At 40.4% G+C, this 23837-nt stretch overlaps 1 protein-coding gene and 1 long non-coding RNA gene across 5 annotated transcripts in view; one reads left to right on the plus strand and one right to left on the minus strand.

Annotated features, from left to right (window-relative positions):
• Nucleotides 1-1170: 1170 nt before the first annotated feature.
• On the minus strand, nt 1171-13517 carry LOC308652676. Of its 3 annotated transcripts, none has more exons than XR_014022889.1 (3): nt 13357-13517; nt 5193-5308; nt 1171-1508 (listed from the first exon to the last, which is right to left on the minus strand). It is a non-coding gene; the product is annotated as an uncharacterized lncRNA (long non-coding RNA). The 3 variants fall into 3 exon arrangements; XR_014022890.1 differs by having other exon boundaries at nt 5189-5308; XR_014022891.1 differs by lacking the exon at nt 13357-13517 and adding an exon at nt 9291-9463 and having other exon boundaries at nt 5189-5308.
• Nucleotides 13518-13690: 173 nt separating this feature from the next.
• IFNAR1 (interferon alpha and beta receptor subunit 1) overlaps nt 13691-23837 on the plus strand; it is a 39306-nt gene continuing 29159 nt past the window's right edge. Inside the window, exon 1 of one of the 2 annotated variants that reach the window (XM_081302203.1) lies at nt 13691-13906. In XM_081302203.1, the coding sequence (XP_081158329.1) occupies nt 13834-13906 (73 nt within the window). In that variant the 5' untranslated portion in view covers nt 13691-13833. The remainder of the gene's footprint in view (nt 13907-23837) is intronic. The other variant, XM_081302205.1, reaches the window with a different exon arrangement.

Raw genomic sequence — 23837 nt, forward strand, 5'->3', positions numbered from 1 at the left:
TTTTGAAATTATTTTCTGTGTCCTGTGGTTTTTTTCGTCGTTCTATTTTTGCTAACTTTTATTTCTCAGCCAGCCCATTTCGCCGAGGGGAACCCTATTTCCACTGCCCGTGGGGGATGCAGGATAGAGGGGACCTTGCAGAGGTACTCCTGCTTGGTATCCTTCCACTCCTGGCTGTTCTCCCTCTCCTTTCCCCCTGTTCATAAAGAGGCAGGAGTTTGTTTTGGGTGCCATGGCAATGAGAATTCTCTCTCCCTCAAGCACAGTGACTGTGGCACAGCCATTCCGCGAGGAAAGGGAACAACAGGAGCTGGTGCCTCCTTTGCTTCTCGCTCACAGGGTTCACTGCTGACCGAAGGCTCCACTGGTTGCTTTAGTTTGGCTGATTGTCCTAATCACTACCCGGATGCCTGCTAGATCCCGTCCAGTGCACTTTCCCTCTGAAGGTAGGTGTCTCTCTTCAGATGAAGGAACTTTTCTTGTATTGCTTTTGTGCTTGAGCTTGTGCTTGGAGTTCGTTGAGCTTCTTGGATGTGTGGCTTCATAGTTTTTAATAAACTTGTAAAAAGGTATTGGCCATTCTTTTTTTCAATTTGTTTTTTATTCTCTTCTGACTCCTTCCAAACACACACACACACACACACACACACACACACACACACACACAATAGACTGTTGCAGTCATGCTTTTGCTATTCCTTTTGGGGTTTTCTTTATTCATTTCTCCTCCTCTGTCTTTAACTTTGAGCAGTTTCTATAGCTATTCAAGCTGCTGATTTCTTTTGCAGCAGCTTACAGCAGTTAATCCTGATTCAATGTATTTTTCTTCTTAGGCATTGTATTTTTTCCTCTCTGGATGTTTGATTGGGTCTTATAAATGTATACGCAAAACATATATACATACTAATGCTTCCTTCGATCTTCTTGAACATATGAAAGGTGTTTTAATAACTATTTTAATATCCTATTCTACTAATTCTATTTACTATTTCTTCTCATTATGGGCTGTATTTTTCTGCCTCTCTGCTTGCCTTGTAACATTTTTTTTCTTTTCTTTTCTTTTTTTTTTTTTTTTTGGTGCTGGGGATTGGACCTACAGCCTTGTGCATGTGAGGCAAGGTCTACCAACTAAGCTATATCTCCAGCCTACCTGGTAACTTTTGACTGAATGTTACTTTCTGAATTCCACATTGTTGGGAGCTGGACTTTTCTATATTCTTATACATATACTCGAGGTTTGTTCTAGGATGCAGTTACTTGGAAATAATTTGGTCTTTTCAAGATTTGCTTTGTCCAGTGGAACAAGAAGTGTTTAATGCAGGGCTAACTTTGCCTCACTCTCAGAGTAATGCACACTAGGGTGCTCCACCTGATGCTCTGTGAATTATAAGAATTTTCCATCCTGGGGGCTGGGGATGTGGCTCAAGTGGTAGCGCGCTTGCCTGGCATGCATGCAGCCTGGATTCGATCCTCAGCACCACATACAAAGATGTTGTGTCCGCCGAAAACTAAAAAAGAATAAATATTTTTAAAAATTCTCTCTCTCCTCTCTCCCCCCCCCCCCCACTCTCTCCCTCTCTCTCACTCTTTCTTTTAAAAAAAAAAAAAAGAAAGAATTTTCCCCCCTGGCTCAGCCCTCTATGAGCTCTAGGGGTTTTGCTTTCTTTCCCGTTTCCTCAGATACATACTCATTACTATTTAGCTTCATACTGGGTGAGGACCCTTTGAATCTCTCTAGAGCTTTCTCTGTGTACAGCTTTGTCTGTTCTGTACTCTGCCCCATGAATCTAGGCCTCAGCCCTCTTGGACTCCTAACCCCAGCTACCACTCTGCCCAACCATCCCTCAACGTCAGTCTGACCCTGGACTCTTCTTCTCTAAGTCAAGGCCTGGAAATATTCTCCATAAATAAACTCAGCTTGGGCAATTGTAGAGCTCATCTCATTCTTTCCTTTCTCTCAGGAACCACTGTTCTGAGCTGCCATTGTCTGATATCTAAAATCTATTTATCACCTATCTATCTGTCAACCAAGAGTTCATTTGTAGTTTAAAAAAATCTGGTTCATGTTATTCCATCGTGATCAGAAGCAGAAATTCTACTCATGTACTATGTTTTAAATACTTTCTCCTATCAATTTTCTTTTTTCTGTTACTCTTATTAATAAAAAATTTTGCTTCCTGGCTTGACCATTGATGTCTCAATCTGTCCTCTCTTAGTTTTTATTTCTTTGTATTTTTATCCTTGGTTCTAGGAGATTCACTTCATTTCTTGTGAAATTTTTATTTCTGGAATTATGGGTTAAATTTTCAAAAGCATTTAAAAATTCTGACTGCATACATATCCTTCATCCATTTTTTTTTGGTCTTATGATTCACTAAGATGCAAATTCCTTTAGGATTCAGATTTTGGATTTTGGTGACATTACTTTCTGTTTTATTATTCTATTTCTTCAAGAATCACTTTGTTCTGCTTTTACTCATATTTTTTATTCTGCTAGCTTTTCTTATTTCTGGTAAGCTTTGGATATCCATTTATATTTAAAAGGAAAAGAAATATTGATTCCCCCACACACACCAGGTAGCTTTTGCCAACAGAGTCTTTCCTAGAAAAATGAAAGCAACTATTTGGGGGAAAATCTTGTCACTAGAAGCATCCCTGTAAGGTGGGCAATCATGGAGTCATAATAAGGCTGGGGACAACTGCCACAATGGGAAAACCTTTACTCTGCCCATTTGAACAGCCCAATCATGTTCTCAAGGTAGTTCAGTATTCAAGAAGATAAATCACTACTTATTTTGCAGTCAGAGTAAATGCCTGTCTGCCTCAGGAAGGGGTGAAGCAAGCAGAGGGAGGACAGTGGGCAGCTTCCTGGCATTGCCATTAGATTGACAGCTTTATTAGCCCATTAGTTTTGGGACTTTCTAATCTTGCTTCCACCTTCTTATCCCAGAGGAAGAGCAGTGGCCTTTGATGGTTTGTACCACATCACTCAACAGGGAAAAGAAAGCAAACTCTGATAATGCTTTCCCAACATATGTGTCATTGTTTATAAGCTAAACATACATACTAATGCACTGTTCTGTGCAGGTCATAAATCTTACACAATAGAGACATCCAAAAAGGATGCCTTCAGGATATTTGAAGCATTTAAAGGCATTTTATTTAAAAAAAAAAGGTACATATTGGTTCCCACTCCATGTTGGTCACTGATCTATAGTCCCTGGAGTCTGGTGTGCAGGTCACCTCTCTGCTCCCTCAACCTACCCACTTGGAATGACCTGACTTGCTGCTTCCTCTTTCTTTTGTTTACCATGCTCAGGAAAAGCCCCTGTGTGGAAGTTAGTGGAAAATTCCTGGGCTCTGTACCACAGGGTAGATAAAGGGATTGGTTGACTCAAGGAGAATTATATTTTTAAATCTTCATTTATTTATTTATTTTGATACTGGGGATTGAACTCAGGGACTCTTTAGCATTGAGTTACATATCCCATCCCATCTATCTATCTACCTACCTACCTATCATCTATCTATCTATTTTAGAGAGAGTTTCACTAAGTTGCTGAGAGTTAAGTTGTTGAGGCTGGCCTGTAAATTGCATCCTCCTGCCTCAGCCTCCAAAGTTGCTAGGGTTCCTGGCATGCACCACCATGCCCAGCAGAGGAAGAAATTTAAACTTAAACCTGCACAGAGATGGCTGACATGGCTCCCTCCATCCCCAGGGCTACTGTGGGTTTCACATTACATATATTCCATTTATTGGGATGCTAGCAGTGATCTTAATTTTTTCTAAGTCAAATTCTTCATAGGGTTTTGCAAAGATGGAGCAAATTCTGGAAATGTAAAATAATGCAGCAGATATTTAACCTCCAAATCAATGCTTACTAACTGGTGTGCATCTTACAAACATATATTTCAGAGACAGAAGATAAAATAGACCCAGAAGATAAAATAATAAACAAGACATAAGGTATCTAATAACCTCTCAGGTTGCGGTGAAAGGAACCACAGACTATCTGTTTTAACAATAGAATTTTTTTTTTTTCAGTTTGGGAGGCTGAGAAGTCCAAGATCAGGGTTCTGGTTCATTCATTCCTGGTGAGGCCCTCCTTCCTGGCTTGCAGATGACTACCTTCTGCCTGAATCCTCACAGGGTGGAGACAGCAAGCTCTCTGGTATCTCTACTTACAAGAACACTAACCTTTTCAGATCAGGGACCCACCCTGACAACAGTCATTTAACCTCAAGTACACTTTATAGGATCTATCTCCAAATACAGTCACACTTGGGATTAGGGCTTCAACATATGAATTTTGGAGGGGACACAATTCTGTTGATAGTACTATCTGCTCCTATGAAGTCCACTAAGAAATACTACTATTTATTAGTGGGGGTGGCAACTCGTTGGAATAATTAAACTAAGTTGTTACCTCATCTCTATTTTATGGGGTACAGAAATCATGCCCAAGTAATTTTAAAAAGCAATATTTAGGAAACAGCAAAGTTGAAGGAGGTAAACCTTTGACTTTTGATCTAAAAAAGATTATCCATTTGTTTACATTATATGCAGGTCAAACGGGGTTTTGTTTGTTTGGTTGGTTTGTTGGTTGGTTTTCTTTAGTTCAAAAGACACTTCTTAAGACTTGAGTATCATAACTGATGTTTTCTTTAGTAGATAAAGTTGTTTCTGGGTTAGAGGAAATAAATAGTTATGAACCCCCAATAGAAGGCTCTTCTGACTTAGTGCAAATCTGAGCCCATGAAGTGGCGAACACTAGTTATAGGGAGGCTGTGGAGGCCCCTGTGCACCCACCTGTTTCTTATCCCATTTTAATCAGTCATAAAACTTCCTTGCTGCTTCAGGAATGAACCAAAATAAAACATCATCCCTAGCAGGGTCTGAATTCTCATTTGACAGTCTGAAGACTGGGACTAGACTCTGTGATCTGGCCCTGCACTACTGATGCTGTTGGCACTCTCCTCCCCAGCCCCCATGACTCTTTGGGTCTCCCCTATGTGCCCATGTACAACAGCCTACAGTTTTTAACAGTGAGCTCCTGAACTATTGTTGTATGCAAGGGAACAAAGCCAAGACTGGAAGATGCAGAGGCATAAATATTCGAGCTTCCCCACCTTGGCCAGGATAATTGTGAGTCACAGGCTCTTGAGCTTTTTCATAGATGTGACTTACTCACTCAATTTGAAAGTTGGCTTCCCTTCCATCTATCTTCTCCTCTCTCCTCTGGTAGTGTCTCTGCACCTCCCAGGAAAGCTGTATGTTATCAGTCTTCATTCATCCTAGGATCTCCTTCTGAGGGGAATCAAATTAAGATAGATGGTAATATGAACCCAAAGTGACACCTCCCTGCTTTACCTCCTCCTCACCTGAAAAGCCCCACTCTGCTCTCTAAAGATCAACAAAGGTCTGGTGAAAAGGGGAAATTTTCCATCTTTGAGCTTTCTATGATGTGTGTGTGTGTGTGTGTGTGTGTGTGTGTGTGTGTTTCTTATCCTGTCCAGTGTTGTGGAACCCAGATACCCAGAATGTGGCAGATTTGTCTCAAGACTGTTGTACCACAACCTGCAAAAACAGTCAGAATGCACGTTCCAGCTGTGCTAAAGAACTGCTTCTACTGATGCTGGGGTTTCAGATCCACTTATGTTCAACACAATAGGTTCCTTTCCTACTTCTGCAGAAAGAGAGTCATATCAATTCTAATAAAAGTGTCAGCATGCACAACTTGCGTTCAATGACTTATGTATCCTTTCAGGATGCAGGGTTCTCCAGAATTGCCCAAGGGCCTGTCATCATGCAGAGTAAAGTATAAAGCTCACCCTCAGAGTGTCTGAGCCAGTAGGTCTGGGTGGGGCAAGAGTTTGTGTTTCTAATAAATTTCCGGGTAACTGAGTTTTCCGTTTCAAGGAACACACTTGGAGAACAATGAGGTTAAAGAATTTTTATGTTCTTCTCACCATTAGCTTAGATGATGATGTCTCTTTCTCTGCTCCTTGGGAACAATCTTATATTAGAATATATACAGTTTTACATATAGCCACATTGTATCCATAAAACTATCACAATTTCTTTTAGTGATGGTGAGAAATTTAGAATTATCTACCTATACGGAGTCCTCACCAGTAGTTATCACTTTAGCAGGATTTTTTTTACCTAGTTGTAAAATATTAATACTTCACTTATTTTTTAACAGAATCAGCAATCTTGTTCTTTTCAAATATAATAGTATATCCAAATATACCATGAATATAGTGCAGTTTCTATTGAAAGTTGTGAAGCTTAGAATCTTTCGGGACATATGTACATGCTGCTAAGGACTGGGTATGGTTTGTCCCCCAGAGGTTCACATGTTGGAGCTCAGTCCTCAGTGTGGAGGTTGGACCTCTAAGAGGTGGGGCTGATTTGGGGAGGGCATTAGGCCACTGAGGACACTGTCCTTCGAAGGGATTAGGGTAGTTGTCCTAGCACCCTAAGTTGATGCCAGACTGCTGTGATAAGAGGAAGGGAAATACTCAATTGAAGTCATGACAGATGTGGTCAGCAGTGGATTCCCAGGACTGCCAGCTAAACCTCTAGAGGGCCCAGCAGGTCGGAAAGCACAGGCAGGAAGGCAGAAGCAAGTCAGATCAGGGAGAGGAGCTGGAGAGAAAGACAGACAAGGAAAATGGCATTTATGGTGTGAAAAAAAATGGCATTTTCAAGTGTGAAAAGCCCCTTCCCTACCTGGCTCACAGTGCTTCACCTAAAATAACCTCTAATCTTCTCTTCAAATCTTCTTCTCTAACACAGCAATTGAATGCCACAATGTTTCTTTCTCCAGGGGCTGGGGATGGAACCCAGGACTTCTCATATGCCAGCCAAGTGCTCTGTGACAAGCCATATCCCCAGCACCACAGGGCTTCTTATATAAAATGTTATGTGGAACACTGTGAGCCAGATGGAGCAAGGGGCTTGTTAGCTGACACCATAAATGCCATATTCCATGTTGCCTTTATTTAAAATCTCCTTGGGTTTACTAGTAATTAAAATAAACAAGGCTTTCTAGAGAACTGCAACTTATCTGACCACAAATACTTCTAAGGTGTGTTTGTTCTTGAAAATTGAATGTGCTTGATGCATTGTAAATGAACACACTTGTGGCACTTAGCCCACCACCTTAACCCAAACACCCATCAAGGGATGAATGGATAAATAAAACGCATAATGTGGCCGGCATGGTGGCACACACCTATAATTCTAGCAGCTCAGGAGGCTGAACCAGGTGGATCGTGAGTTCAAAGCCACCTTCAGCAAAAGCAACTCAGTGAGGGGCTGGAGTTGTGGCTCAGCCGTAGAGCACTTGCCTCACAGGTGTGAGGCACTGGGTTTGATCCTTAGCACCACATAAAAATAAATAAACAAAATAAAGGTATTGCATCCATCTACAAATATATATATTTATATTTAAAAGCAATTCAGTGAGACCCTGTCTCAAAATAAAATACAAAATAGGGCTGGGAACTCAAACTAGAGCATTACCAAGAGAGTAGACCACTTAGAAGATAGGATATCAGACAATGAAGATAAAGTATATCATCTTGAAAAGAACGTAGACAGCACAGCAAAAATGATTAGAAACCACAAGCAGAACATCCAAGAAATATGGGATAGTATAAAAAGAACAAATTTAAGAGTATTGGGATAGAGGAAGGTATAGAAGTCCAAACCAAAGGAATGAGCAATCTATTCAATGAAATAATATCAGAAATCTTTCCAGACATGAAGAATAAATGGGAATCCAAAACAAGAAGCCTACAGGATGCTGAATGTGCAAAGTCACAAGAGATCCACACCAAGACACATTATAATGAAAATGCCCAACATACAGAATAAGGAGAGAATTTTAAAAGCCACAGAGAAAAAAAATAGTGCTGGGGATGTGACTTAGTGGTCGAATGCCCCTGAATTCAATTCCCAGTACTCAATAAATAAATAAAATGTAGAATGTATATATAATCTCCCCTCTAGATCACAGGCTCCACATGAATTCATGAATTCAACCAACTGTGGATCAAAAATATTTGGTAAAAAAAAATTGCCTCTGTATTGGCTATTTTCTAGTACTGACATGTACATAATCACCCCCCTAAATGATATAGTATAGCTTTTACATGGTATGAGGTATTACATGTTCTCTAAGAGATGATTTAAAGAATATGGGCTGGGGCTGGGGTTGTGGCTCAGTGCTAGAGACCTTGCCTAGCACAGGTGAGGACTTGGGTTTGATCTCAAACATGGCAACAAACAAAACACACTAGAGATGTGTGGAGGTTATATGCAAATACTATGCCATTTTATATAAAGAACTTGAGTGTCTGCAAATTTTGGTATCCAAGGTAGGGATCCTGGAACCAATTCCTTGGGGGCCCTGAGGGATGACTATAGAGAATATTATTCAACTATAAAAAAGGAATAAAATGATGAAACCTACTAAAATGTAGATGAACCTATAAAACTACAGGAGTTGAGGGCATTTAACCCCCAAATATGCCAATTTCACATACTGATCATTTCCAGCTGAAGGCACTTGCAGAAAGGGCTGACTCACATTTTCTTTTCTAGCTGAAGCAGCTCACAAAATTTCCTTTGAGAAAGGTGCTCTTCCTGTACCAGGGTGAAAAGAACACACCTGAGCTGGAGCAGAGCCATCAACTCAAGCAACAAGCCAAAAATGAAAGTTAAGAGTGAAACTTTGACCATATCTTATTGAACAAGAGGGCACCCCAACTTCCTCCCCCTCCCACCCCATGGACTGGAGCCAGGTGAATCAGTACAGAGATGGGGGTGTGTTGTTGAGGGAGCCCAGATCAAAAGTCTCCTGGAGAGCAGGGGAAAGGGAAGAGGGAAGGGCTAGGAGTGGGAAAGTAGTGACTTCTGAGTCATATTAGTTATCAGTGTCTTCAGGTTCTTCCTTCCTGTGCCTTCCTACACATAAGCATGTCTTGGCAGAGGTACCTGAAAAAAGACCTTGGAAAGAGAAACTAGGAATGATGGTGCTGAGGGCTAGGAATACAGACATGTGCATACTCCATGAGTCTTTGATAGCACCTCTCTCAAAAGACAGCCATGCTCTGGCTGGGCACCGAGTCTTGCATGGGTAGGACAGCTTGAGGCCCAAAAGGTAAAGAACTTGTAATTTCCTATAGTTCAATCTAAAAAAATCCTAGGAGCCACACTCTTCAGTTTCCTGTCTACAGACCCCATCAACAGCATGCAATCACAGTGTAGTGTCTCTCACCTGAAGAGCACAGCATTGACTTTCTGACCCTCCTCCAGGGACTGCCACATTTCTCTGAGTCTTGAAGTTGTATTTCTCAAGAAGATGGTGGCACTTGCTGTCTCAATTCCCATTGCCCCACCTTTGCCACCCATTTGCTCCTCAACTCCCTAAAAGCTAAGGTTCTATTCTCATTGCTGTATTTCCATTACTCTCCTCCTAGCCTATACACTTGATCATGGTGTATAATCTTCTTTACATGCTGTTGGATTTTATTTGCCAGTATTTTTGTATCTGTTCCTTAGGGATGTGGTTTGTAATATTTCCCTCTCTCTCTCCCGCCCTCTTTCCTACTTTCCTTCTTTCTTTTTTCTCATATGTGTGTCTTTGTCTAGTTTTTGTATCAGGGTAATGCTAGTCTTACAGAAAGAAGCATTTCCTTCCTATTTTGGAATGGTTTGAGAATAATTTTCTTTAGAAGTTGGGTAGAATTCAGCAGTGAAGCCCTCTATTCTAGGCCTTTCTTTGTTGGGAACTTTATTTGACTGATTCAATTTCAGTACTCATTAGTGTTCTGTTTAGGTTTTCCATTTCTTCAGTGGTCCAAACTTGGTAGGTTATAGGTGAAAAGCAGATATTGTAACTGAAACACAAAGGATCATTAGGCACTGTTATGGATGAATATATGCCAGAAAATTGGAAAACCTAGAAGAAATGGATATTATTACAAGTATGAAGCACTGGGTTCGGTCCTCAGCACCACATGAAAATAAAAACAAAATAAAGGTATTGTGTCCATCATTTTTTTTTTTTTAAAAAAGCAAACCACTACAATTTTCTTTCAAGAGTGTTTAAGGTAACATAATATTCATCCACTCAGTCTTTACAAAATTTCACAACTGGTGACAATATTTAGAAGTCACTTTTGAGGGTCATAGTTAATAACAAAAGACAAAAATCACATGCCACTTGTTTTTCTTGTCATAATATGAGGATAAATTAATATATATTCCTTAGCAATACTTTTGGAAGATATTAGGAAACATATCTGAAAATCTGAAAAAAATAAAAGTTAAATTTCACAGTAATTAACTTCATTATTATGTGCCACAAAGTACAGATGTTTCCAGCATGACCTTTTCAAAAAATCTAAGGAAGTACTTTTCGGTTAATCACAAAGGTTATACATTCAATAATAATTTATTTCTTTAAAACAAAAGGTTTTAGTACCCAGTTCTTAGTTCCTAAATATCATTTCCCTCAAGAAGAAACCAAGTCCCCTTGGAGAAATGGCTGATTTCTAGACCAGGCAGAAAAAGTATAAGATGAACCTGAAATGTCTTGTGCAAGAAAGTAAAGAAGCATTCAAAAAAACTGATGAGCGGGCCAGAGTAGCTCAATGGTAGAGCCCCTGCCTAGCACATGTGGTCTGGATTAATCACCAGCACCACAAGAAATAAAATAAAGCAAACTGAGGAGGACACATCAATATTCACAGGTGCCAATGTGAAGTGACTATCACTGACAAAATCTGGGACAACTGAAGTATTAAAATAAATAGGAGGAGCTCAGTTGGTAGAGTGCTTGCCTACATGCACAAGGCCCTGGTTCAATCCTCAGGACCAACAAAAAATGAAAGAAAAAGAAAAAGAAAAAGAAAAGAAAAGAAAAGAAAAGAAAAAGAAAGAAGGAAGGAAAGAAGGAAGGAAGGAAGGAAGGAAGGAAGGAAGGAAGGAAGGAAGGAAACAATTGGTAGAGGACAAAGAATTTTAGGGCAGTAAAATTATTCTGTATGATACTATAATGTGGGATACCTGAACTCATGAATTTGGCAAGACCATAAAACTGCACAATCAAAAAGCAAACCCAAATGTAAATCCTGGAGTTTAATACAAATTTACCAAATTTAAGAACTGCACCATACCAATGTAAGACATTAACAATGGAGGAAACTAAAGAAGGGTTAGGAGGAGAGAGTAAACAGGATCTCTCTGTAGTTTTTGTTCAATTCTTTAGTAAACTTAAAACTGTCCTAAACATGAAGTCTATTAACTAAAATTTTTTAAATAAAGGTAGCAATGAAACTATAACCAATGAAATAAGACTATGTGAACCAAACCAATAATATAAGAAATAAAAGCTCTTTGGTATGTCAACTAGTACTTGTAGAGGTCAGGGCAGTGTTAAAAAGGCACACTGCACAACTATAACGGAGATTGGTTCAGGCAAAGATCATCAGTGGACACTAATTCTAGGTGAACAAGTCTGATGAACAGCAGGGTATTTGCAGGACCTGAGTATCTTCATACAGGTCAATTCCAAGGAAAAATGGTAACAATACAGGGAGATTGGCTAACATGTGGCCTTGATGAAAATGGACTTCACGGATAAGGAGATAACAAACAGGATTCTGAGCACCCCACACAATTATGTAGTTCTGCAGTATGCATAATCTGAATCTAACCATGAGAAATACTCTATAAAATAGTTGGCCTATATTTTTCAATAGCAATAACAACAAAAGACAATGACATGAAAGACAAAGGTCAAGAACTGTCCCAGATTAAATAAACCTAAAGAAATCCAGGAAAACAAATGAATAAAATATAAATTTGAGTGCATGTATAAAGAGAGCACAAATGTGGGAAAATATTAACAATGTGGTGAATCTGGGAAGAGTTCTCTTACTATTTTTCTAACTTTTTGTAAATTTGAAATTATCCGAAAATAAGTTACGAAGAACATGCTTTACAGAAAAGGAAGGTATAATCTTTGATGGATCAATTTAACTGGATAAAGAGGGGAAAGGAGGTTCTCAACTAAGGTTACAGAACTAGCATCACACTCCATCCAACGACAAATTATTATCATAAATAAGTTGAAACTGAAATGCTTTCTACTGGGCATCTCACGCGTACAGTACATTTTCTTAAAACACAATTCAATGTCACTAAAATGTAATTCAATATTTAAGACAGGTTGTACTAAGAAGGGGATCATGAAAATCTTTTGTGCCATACAAATGCTGTCAACTTTAAGATGAATTATGGAAAAAAAAAGATGACTTATGTATTTTTTTAAAAGATTATTTACTGATCATTTGTTCAACAAATGGCTCACATAACTATGCTTTTATAACAATTATCGGAAAAACTACTAGAACCTTTAACACTACTATTATAGTCAGAAAGTAAAAGCCAAAAAAAATCCTTTGCATTTTTAAATATATTTGGAAATATTTCTACTTGGATTTAATTTTTGTTACCAAAAAACACTTCGTGCATCTATGAAAGCTCTAGCTGCCCACCAAAGAAAGTAGAGAAAAATTGACGGCATGTTTAAAAATCTTTTAAATGTTCCAGTCGTTTTAAGCTTATTGTTCTAAAAAAAAAAAAAATGCCATCTATTCCAACTAGTTTGCAGGAACTTTCAGACAGGAAGTGGAAATTCTCATGAAAGCCTCAAAGATTCATTGGAAAGGCTCTTAAAATGGTATGATTTCATAACCACAATCGGGACTTTTCTGCTTTCCTTTGGATCCACGTCTTCTTGTGGTACTGTTTTAGCTGCCATGTCACAGCAAATACAAATCACTGATACAACCAGAATCAGACTCCAATAACTTTGAGTCGATAAGTGAAAATCCAAGGTTTTCTAAAAGAGCAGATTACCAGAAATCATTGTTACTGAAAAATACATGAACTTCATGGTATGTAAATTATATCTCATGAGAGGTTTTAAAAACAGGCACCTTCTACCGGTTTGTCCCTCATTACAAATATTCATTTTACCATACAATTGATAGTTTGTTGTTATAAGTAACAACTCTCTGGTTGTCCATCTCTCATCCTTTAAAATCCTTTTGCATATCTTCCTGATGAGCATAATGTGATTAAGGTGTCTGGATCAATAACCCTTTGGATGGCAGGGTCCAGTTGTTTACTGGTAAAAAGGTCAGCGATCAAAAAGGCTTGACACAGCAGTTCCAAAACACCTCCAGCCCAGAGGCAGGTTCTCCCCAGCGCCCCCCGCGCACCCAGAAAACTAGCGCCCGACTCTGGACAACCCGGCCCACAGGAAACCTCACCCCTACGTTCTTCGAGCCCCCACCGCCCCGTCCCCCGGGGATTCCCAACGGTCGCCTAGCACGACCATTGGGTCAGCCACTCCCGGGCGAGGCCAGAGGAGAGGGCCCAGCGACCGCTGCACGGGCGCCCCGCCCCGCGCGGCCAAGGGCCGGAAGCTGGGGGCGCACGTCGCGCCCGGAGCTCCGCGCAGGCGCGCCGGAAGCAAGCCGCGGAGCAGTCGGGGCCAAGGCCTCCCTGGACTCCAGGAACTGGGCGGGACGAGAAGGCCGGGCGACCTCCTTTCCAAGCCCGGGGGCGGGGCGTTCGCGGCGGGGGCGGGGCTCCGTGGAGAGGCGGGGCGTTCGCGGGTGGGGGAACCGGGGAGGCGGGGGCGGTGCATCCGCGGGCCTCGTTGGGCTCAGAAGTTTGGTAGCAGCGGCGGCACTGCTCGCGTGACAGAGGATGTGAGTGGCGGGGCCCGCCGCGGCCCGCGGACGATGCTCGCCCTCCTGAGCGCGACGACGCTGGCGCTGGTCGCCGGGGCGCCTTGGGTGCTCCCCGCAGCCGCAGGTGGGAGACCTGGGATCTGGGCGCAGGGCGGGTGGCGGGGCGCGAGGGCCGGGACGCGGGCGGGGGAAACCGACGTCTCTGTCTGTGTGGTCGCCAGTGCCTGAGTGGTGTGGGATCGGGGCCTCAGCGCTCAACTTGAACCTGATGTGGGCTCGAAAATCAAACTGGAGCCCTGGCACCGCTAGCTTGTTAGCCAGTGTACGCGCCCCGCGTTGGGGGCACCCCTAGGCCACCAGCCCTGGGGCCGCGTGCCGGCCTCCCACCCTCGGAAACCAGCTGTGCCGGGGCCTCCTGTTGGCGTTTGCTTCTTTTGGAGAAATGCTTGGCTCTGCTGTTGGGCTTGATAATAAACAATGTGTCCTTAAAACGCACTTCCTCGATTTAGTAAACAGTTGCCCCCAGCCCCGGGATGGAGTGAAATAAGTGTTGAAGGAATTTCTCTGCCCGCAGGATCCTCATGGTCTAATAAAAAAATAATAAAAGAACATCTGGGCATGCCTGTGAACCCAGCTACTAGGGAGACCGAGGCAGGCGGATCCCATATTTAAGGCCAGCCGCAGCAACTTAATGAGACTCTATCCCAAAAAATAAAAAGGGCTGGGGATGTAGCTCAATGGTAAAATTCCTGAGTTCCACCCCCAGTACCATTTAAAAATAAAAAAGAAAAACATGCAAGAAGCCACTACTAGCTTCTTGCAAGTCATAATACTTAGCTGGGATGGTTAGCATCAGGGGGATGGCAACTGTTGTTTACGAATTGAGAGAAGAGCTGTGCTGGGTGGTGCATGCCTGTAATCCCAGCGCCTGGGGATGCTGAGGCAGGAAGATCCCTAGTTCAAAGCCAGCCTGACAAAAGTGAGGTTGTAAGCAATTAAATTAGACCTTGTCTCTAAATAAAATACAAAATATGGTACCCCTGAGTTCAATCCCCGGTACTCCCCCCCCCCCAAAAAAAAAGAAGATCGAGAGAAGAGAGGAAATTTTGTAGTGAGAGAAACAGGGCCAAGCATCCCAGCACAGGAATCCAGGAGGCCTCTGAGGCTGGTAGTAGGGTCAGAATACCCCTTTTCTTAAAAAACTCTATACCTGTGTAGTGCATGATATAGTATTCCTCAAACCCTCCACAAATAGTAACTAATAGTATATGGGTGTTAGGATCCTGGTACAACCCATGATAATTTCTTTGAAGTTTTTTATGAAAAATTTGCATTAAACTCATATTTGCTTTAATAGAAAAAGAATTTCCCCAAAATTTTCACATAAATTGACCTTCAAGGAAGATGCGCACTGAGAAATTCATTTTAGACTAGAGAACTATTAAAATATGATTTATAGGTACTTAGCATTTATTTACTAACTATATACGAATCACTAATTTGAGTGTTTTAGAGATGCAGACTCACTTAGCTTTCAAAACCTAGAAAGTATTGTCCTCATTTTACAGATCTGAGAGCTTTAAGTAACTTCATGAAACCAGTCAGCCACTGGTTGAGTGGGAAATCATATCCTGAGAGTCTGAAAGCCTTATGTCTTAACCAATCTGGACTGTTTCTGAGAAGCCAAACAATTTAAATTCTCAATCCACCTATATGTTAAGAGCCTACTTATCAGTTATCTTTAGCTAACATTCTTTTTCCCCAGAGCAATAATAATATTCAAAACTAAGTGAAATGTTAACCCAAATTTGAGATTGTAATGTTGGTCTTTCAAAAGTCATAGAAATATGCATACTTTTTAACCTATTAAATACAATTCTAGGACCCTAGTCTAAGAAAATTGTCCGAAATGTAGGAGGAAGTTTGCATTCATATTTGTATGGATGTATGTGTGTGCATTTACATCAGATTTAAAAAGATAATTGTGTAGGCTTTCCAATGCTGGGATGAATATCCGAGAAAAAACAAGGAGCATTTTGGCTCATGGTTTCAGGGGTTTCAGCTCATGATTGGCCAGCTCTATTGCTTTAGTGAACCTCATGGCAGAAGGATGTGGCAAAGCACAGCTGCTCACCTCATTTCAACAGTGAAGCGGAGAGAAAGAGAAAGGTGAAGGAGCCAGGGCAAGATAAAACCTTGTAGGCATGCCCCCAATGAACCACTTCCTCTAACTAGACCTCACCACCTACAGTTTCCACTACCTGCCAATAATACCATCAATATGTATCCATCCATGAATTAATCCACAGATGAGGGAAGAGCCCTTGAGATTCAATCAATTCCTAAATACAACACTGCTGCATTGGGGATTAATTCTTCAACACAGGAGCCTTTGGGGGATATCCAATCCATAACATTCTGCCACTGGCCCCAAAGGCTCATGTTCATCTCTAAGCATCCCTTAGTTTTAACAGCGTTTCTCAAAAGTCAAATCTAATGTTTTCTCTCAACTCAAGGCAACTCATAGCTGTGATTCTCTGTAAAAATTGAAAAGCAAGTTACATACGTTCAACATACAATGATGGGACAGGCACAGGGTAAATATTCCCAAAGGGAGAAGTGGGGGATAGAAAATAAGGATGGGTCCCAAAGCAAGACTGAAACCCATCAGGGCAGACGCTGAATCCTGTAGCTCCATGTCTGTCATCCAGGGAACAGGTGATGAGATAGGAGCTACATGATTTGAGCAGCCCCACCCCTATGGCTTTGCTGGTTGCAGCTCACATGGCCTCTTTCTTGGGCTGGCTCTGCTCACTGCCTGCACCTTTTCTTGGCAGACAGTCCACATTACTGTCATCTGTGCCTTCCTGAGGTCTCCATTGAAGCTTTAGTTTCACTCAGTGAAAATCTCACTGAGAACCTCATAACTCTTACATTCTGCATTCCTGCAAAGCCAGCACTGTGGGGATGATGCCAAGGTCTACTTGGACCATGACTGCAGCAGCCTCTTAATGCTTGGGAAACTGAGCATGGTGAAACATCCTGGGGCTATAGCTTCTTAGGTGGCCCTGTGAGTACAGGGTACCCCGTACTCTCTTCTAAAAGCAAATTGTCTCAAAGGAGTTTATACTTTTACACCCTGAGCCTGCTGTAGGCAGAGACTGGCCAAGCCTGAGATGCTTTCAAGACATCTTTCCTGTTGTCCAGGTCAAAATATCCATTATCTCTTTAGTGGCACTAATTTCTTCAGCAAGTTCACCTTCCTTGGTCACAATTCACTGGCTTCTTTCCTGGCCAAACTAAATTTGTCATATCTTTTCACTCTGATTCTTATTCCTGATTGTCACTGACTAAGAAACAGCCAGCAATAGCCATGCCACCTGAATATAGTGCTGCCTTGAAATTTCCCCCTACTAAATTAATTTGCCCATCATTTTTAAACTGAGATTCATGTAAGGGCTCAGAGCATAGACAAAATGTAGACAAAGCTCTTTGCCAGAATGGAACATGAAAGGCCTCTAGTCCAATTCTCAACAGGATTCTTGTTCCCAAAGCACAGTCTTTACTGTCCACTTTCCTATCAGCATTGTGGTCTTCTGTGCTCCCACCAGAATTGCCATAGCTCCACTTAAAACATCCTGAGGCTTCTCTAGCATATATCTCCAAACTTTTCAAAATTCTTCACACAACCAGTTCCAAAAACTTCTGAATCACATGGTTATGTATAGTCACTGCAAAAATCCCACTCTTGGTACCAATTTTCTGTATTAGTCAACTTTTTGTCACTGAGACTTAAAATAGGAAATATTTATTTTGGCTCATGGTTTCAGAGGTTTTCAGTCCATCATTGGCTGGCTCCATTGCTTTGGACCTGAGGTGAGGCAGAAAATCATGGCATCAAGGATGTGGTAGAAGACAACAGCTCACTTTATGGCAGCCAGGAAGCAGAGAGAAAGGAAGGAGAAAAGATCTATCCTTCCAGGGTATTCCCCCCAATGAACCACTTCCTCTCACTAGGCCCCACCACCTTCAGCTTCAGCCATTTGCCAATAATGCTATTAAATATGAATTCCTCAGGGCTGGGGTTGTGGCTCAGAGCTAGAACGCTCCCCTACCATGTGTGAGACACCAGTTTCAATCCTCAGCACCACATAAAAATAAAATAAAGATATTGTGTCCACTTGTAACTAAAAAATAAATATTTTTTAAAATTTTTAAAAAATATATGAATTCCTCAATGCTTTCATCCATTGATGACTCAGAGCCCTCATATTGCAATGACTTCCCAAAATCCTACTTTTGAACATTGCTACATTGGGGACCAAGCCTTCAACACATGACCCTTTGGGGGACATTCCAGATCCTAACCATAATAATAGTAAACTCCACTGGCCAGAGTTTAGTAATTCATGCTGGCAGTCCCAGAACTAGGGAGACAGGCAGGAGAAGCACCTGAGCCCACGAGCTCGAGAACAGCCTGGGCAACATACACAAACAACAACAACAAAAGAGATTAGTGTGAAAGGTTATAAGCAGCCAAAAACATTAATAAATGCCCATTTATACATTTTGCATGCTAGAAAGGTAAAATAAATTTTATTAAGAAGAGATTGCTGATGCACAGCAGAATCTAGGAAAATTGAAATCTTGTTTGATAACTATTATCTCCAAGTTCATGTTCACTTTCTAATAAGTTTTTTGTTGGTCTCCCAAGTGCCAAGATGACTCTAACTCTAGGATCTCCTTCATTTAGCAATAGAAGGATTGCAACCTTGAGTACATCCCTGAATCTCCCCATCACATTTCCTTTGCCTCTCTCAAGGCCTAGAATTTCTTGAATTAGAGTATTCTGAACAGTATACTATAAATATTACAAACACCACCAGATATTTTGTTAACCCCTGTAAATCCAACTACTACCTGTTGGCTGCACAAAATCTATAAATTCCAACAAATTGGATAGGAATCAAGTTAAGAAAATAAGGGATAAAGAAATTTGTTCTTGTTAAGGGATAGAGTTGCAAAGATTTTTAATATGAAACTTAAAATTGAGGTGGAAAGACCTGATTACCCATTTAAATTCTTTAAATTAAAAAAAAATTAAATGTTTTCTCAGAGTTTCCTCACCTGGCACTGTGGCATACACCTGTAATCTCAGCAGCTCTGGAGGCTGAGGTGGGAGGATTGCAGGATCAAAGCCATCCTCAGCCATTTAGCGAGGCCCTAAGCAATTCAGGGATACCCTGTCTCTAAATAAAATTCAAAAGAGGGCTGGGGATATGACTCAGTGGTTGCCTGCCTGCCCCAGGGTTCCATCCCTGGTACCAGGAAAAAAAAAAAAGTCTCCTCTTTTGGCCCCATACCATATCTAACTTTAAAATAGAAGAAACAATCCTAATAAAAAATGTTCTACAAGGACCTCTGTGGTAAAAATACAATAAATAAATCCACCTGTAAGGAAATAATATAATTGTAGAAATAAACGCTAAACAATATTAAATTTATCAGAAATAAAAGGTAATTTTTAAAAAATTAGAGCTTCCAAGTAAATTATCTTTATATTTAAGAAATTTCTGGAAGCCCAGCTGATTATCCTGAAACACACAAATGTAGTATGATGCTATATAGACCCTGCCTTTAATGGTTTGAAATGTGTGTTTCACACAGAGAAGCAGTTGGTAAAAATATGTATTTGGGGGATTCTGGAAATATAACTGGAGTAGAAAGCGAAAGGGTCTCTCTGCTCCCCACACAGCTGGAGCAGCGTACTCTGTCTGGTGTGACTGTTTCAGAAGTCTGGAGTATATTTTGAAGGCTTACAACATCAAGGGAAAGACTTAGATGAACAGAGGTATCTATATTAATATTAGTAAAAATGTACTTCACACTATTGTTGACATAAAATAATGATTCTCCTTTAAATGAAGTAAGAAAATAGTTTATTCTAAGCCATATATGAGTGACCACGATCTGGAAACACGGGTTCAGGTTACCCTGAATGACATGTTTCTCTGAAGTTCAAATGTTACTTGAACTTTTATAGCCACAGAACAAAGTCATAAATCAATAATGCATTCATTTAATATGTTAGCGGGGACATTGCACAGGCAGGTTAAGGGAAAAGGGAAACTCTGACCACTGGACTGGGGTGGTATCTTGCAGCATTCTTGACCAGAAGATCAGTCAGGTTGGGGCGCTGTTCTTTTCCCTAATTGTTATGAGGTGAGCTATAGGAAATCAGAAGTAAGGGCTCGTTTTCTCAAGGCCCTGGGGCAGCCTTTACCTCAAGCCCCCCACCCTTGCCTCATCTCCTTTCAGGAGAGAGAGCTTGCCTGTGTCATGTACTTGCTTAAAGAGTTCCATTGTAATATAGGTTTTTTCTTCCAGAAATGCCTAATTTCACACAAGAAAAGTTACAAGAGACAGATATTATACTTTAATTAAAGCTTTGATACAGCCAGGAGACATAATAGTTATGCAGATTTGTGTACCTCATGGCAAACCATCAAAATACCTGAAGCAAAAACTGGTGGAATTGAAGGGAGAAGTAGACTGTTGTACAATAATAATTGGGGACTACAATATTTACCCTTCTTGAAAATGAATAGAATGACTAGACAGAAGATAAGGAAACAGAAGACACTATCAATAAAGTAAAAAGTCAACCTACAAATGGGAGCAAATATTTGCAAAGCCTGTATCTGATAAGGAATTGATACCCATAATACATAGAAAGTTCCCAAAACTCAAGAACAAAGTAACCTAATTCAAAAATTGCCAAAGGAGTTGAATAGATATTTCTTCAAAGAAGATGCACAAATGAAAATATGCTCAACATTGCTAATTGTTTTTTTTTTATTGTTGGTCGTTCAAAACATTACATAGTTCTTAATATATCATATTTCACAATTTGATTCAAGTGGGTTATGAACTCCCATTTTTACCCCTATACCGATTGCTGTATCACATCAGTTACACTTCCATTGATTTACATATTGCCATTCTAGTGACTGATGTATTCTGCTGTCTGTCCTATTCTCTACTATCCCCCTTCCCCTCCCCTCCCCTCCCCTCCCCTTTTCTCTCTCTACCCCCTCTACTGTAAATCATTTCTTCACTTGTATTATTTTTCTCTTACCCCTCCTTTCCTCTTATATGTAATTGTGTATAACCCTGAGGCTCACCTTCCAATTCCATGCGATTTCCCTTTTCTCTCCCTTTCCCTCCCACCTATCATCCCTGTTTAATGTTAATCTTCTTCTCAAGCTCTTCATCCCTACCCTGTCCTTGGTTACTCCCCTTATATCAAAGAAGTCATTTGGCATTTGTTTTTTAAGGATTGGCTAGCTTCGCTTAGCATAATCTGCTCTAATGCCATCCATTTCCCTCCAAATTCTATGATTTTGTCATTTCTTAATGCAGAGTAATACTCCATTGTGTATAAATGCCACATTTTTTTATCCATTCATCTATTGAAGGGCATCTAGGTTGGTTCCACAATCTTGCTATCGTGAATTGTGCTGCTATGAACATCGATGTAGCAGTGTCCCTGTAGCATGCTCTTATTAGGTCTTTAGGGAATAGACCGAGAAGGGGAATAGCTGGGTCAAATGGTGGTTCCATTCCCAGCTTTCCAAGAAATCTCCATACTGCTTTCCAAATTGGCTGCACCAATTTGCAGTCCCACCAACAATGAACAAGTGTACCCTTTTCCCCGCATCCTCGCCAGCACTTGTTGTTGTTGGACTTCATAATGGCTGCCAATCTTATTGGAGTGAGATGGTATCTTAGGGTGGTTTTGATTTGCATTTCTCTGACTGCTAGCGATGTTGAGCATTTTTTCATGTACTTGTTAATTGATTGTATGTCCTCCTCTGAGAAGTGTCTGTTCAGGTCCTTGGCCCATTTGTTGATTGGGTTATTTGTTATCTTATTATCTAATTTTTTGAGTTCTTTGTATACTCTGGATATTAGGGCTCTATCTGAAGTGTGTGGAGTAAAGATTTGTTCCCAGGATGTAGGCTCCCTGTTTATCTCTCTTATTGTTTCTTTTGCTGAGAAAAAACTTTTTAGTTTGAGTAAGTCCCATTTGTTGATTCTAGTTGTTAACTCTTGCGCTATGGGTGTCCTATTGAGGAATTTGGAGCCCGACCCCACAGTATGTAGATCATAGCCAACTTTTTCTTCTATCAGACGCCGTGTCTCTGATTTAATATCGAGCTCCTTGATCCATTTTGAGTTAACTTTTGTGCATGGTGAGAGAAAGGGATTCAGTTTCATTTTGATGCAAATGGATTTCCAGTTTTCCCAGCACCATTTGTTGAAGATGCTATCCTTCCTCCATTGCATGCTTTTAGCCCCTTTATCAAATATAAGATAGTTGTAGTTTTGTGGATTGGTTACTGTGTCCTCAATTCTGTACCATTGGTCCACCCGCCTGTTTTGGTACCAGTACCATGCTGTTTTTGTTACTATTGCTCTGTAGTATAGTTTGAAGTCTGGTATCGCTATACCGCCTGACTCACACTTCCTGCTTAGCATTGTTTTTGCTATTCTGGGTCTTTTATTATTCCATATGAATTTCATGATTGTTTTATCTATTTCTACAAGAAATGCTGTTGGGATTTTGATTGGGATAGCACTGAACTTATAGAGAACTTTTGGTAATATCGCCATTTTGATGATGTTAGTTCTGCCTATCCATGAACAGAGAATATTTTTCCATCTTCTGAGGTCTTCTTCTATATCTCTCTTTAGGGTTCTGTAGTTTTCATTGTATAGGTCTTTCACCTCTTTTGTTAGGTTAATTCCCAAGTATTTTATTTTTGGGGGGGATATTGTGAATGGAGTAGTTGTCCTCATTTCCATTTCAGAGGATTTGTCGCTGATATACAGGAATGCATTTGATTTATCAACATTGCTAATTGTTAAAGAAATACAAGTTGAAACTACAAGATACTACCTCCCACTCCTTAGAATGGCTATTATCAAATGAGTAAATGTTGGTGAAGCTATAGAAAAACTGGAAGCCTTGTGTACCATTGGTGAGAATTAAATGGTGCAACTGCTATAGAAAGCAGTATGGAGGTTCTCCAAAGAGTGAAAAATACAATTATTTTAAGATCTAGTGATTCCACTTCCAAATGCATTCCCTAAAAGATTGAAAACAGGGTCTCAAAGAGACATGTATATCCATGTTCATAGCCACATTATTCACAATAGCTAAAATGTGGAAACACCAAAATATCCATCAATGAATGGATAAGCAAAATGTGGTATATAAACAATTGAACACTGTTAAGCCTTTAAAGAAGGGAAATTCTCACATTTGCTCCAACACTGACAAATCTTGAAAACCTTACAAGTGAAATAAGTTAGCTGCAAAAAAGGAAATACTGTATTATTACACCTGTATGAGGTATTTAGTCAAAATCTGAGAGATGGACAGTAGAATGGTTGTCAGAGCTGGGCCATGGGGAATAGGGAGTTATTGTTTAATGGGTATAGATATTCAATTCTCCAAGATGAAAGGAGTTAGGAACATGGGTGGTGATGGTTGCAGTGTTATCAATATATTTAACGCTTACTGTTGAAGATGGTAAATTTCACATTATGTGTATTTTACCACAATTTTTAAAATTGGAAAAAGTATATTCTGCACTCAACAAGTATTTGAGAGCTGAGAACATCTACTGAAGTGTGAAATTGAGTGGTGCAAATTAAATGGCATGAGTGTAAGAGAACAGCAAGATCAACATGAGCCGCAGTGTTCAGGGAAGTTTCTCTAAAGGGGTCAAGAACTGGGTCTTGGAGGATTTGGGTCATCAGAGAAGAAGAGAGGTACACTGCAAATTGGAGGGGCCAAAAAGGGAAACTGAGGAAGGAGGTAATCCAATTGGTAAAAGATATTTATTAGTAGTAAAAAATAAGGAAAGGGGGCTGGGGTAGTGGCTCAGTAGTAGAGCATTTGCCTAGCATGTGTAAGGCACTGGGTTCGATTCTCAGCACCACATATGACTAAATAAAATAAAGGTCCATTGAAAACTTTAAAAATA

This window comes from Spermophilus citellus (genome assembly GCF_964194105.1).
Source record: "Spermophilus citellus genome assembly, chromosome: 7".
Lineage (NCBI taxonomy): Eukaryota > Metazoa > Chordata > Mammalia > Rodentia > Sciuridae > Spermophilus > Spermophilus citellus.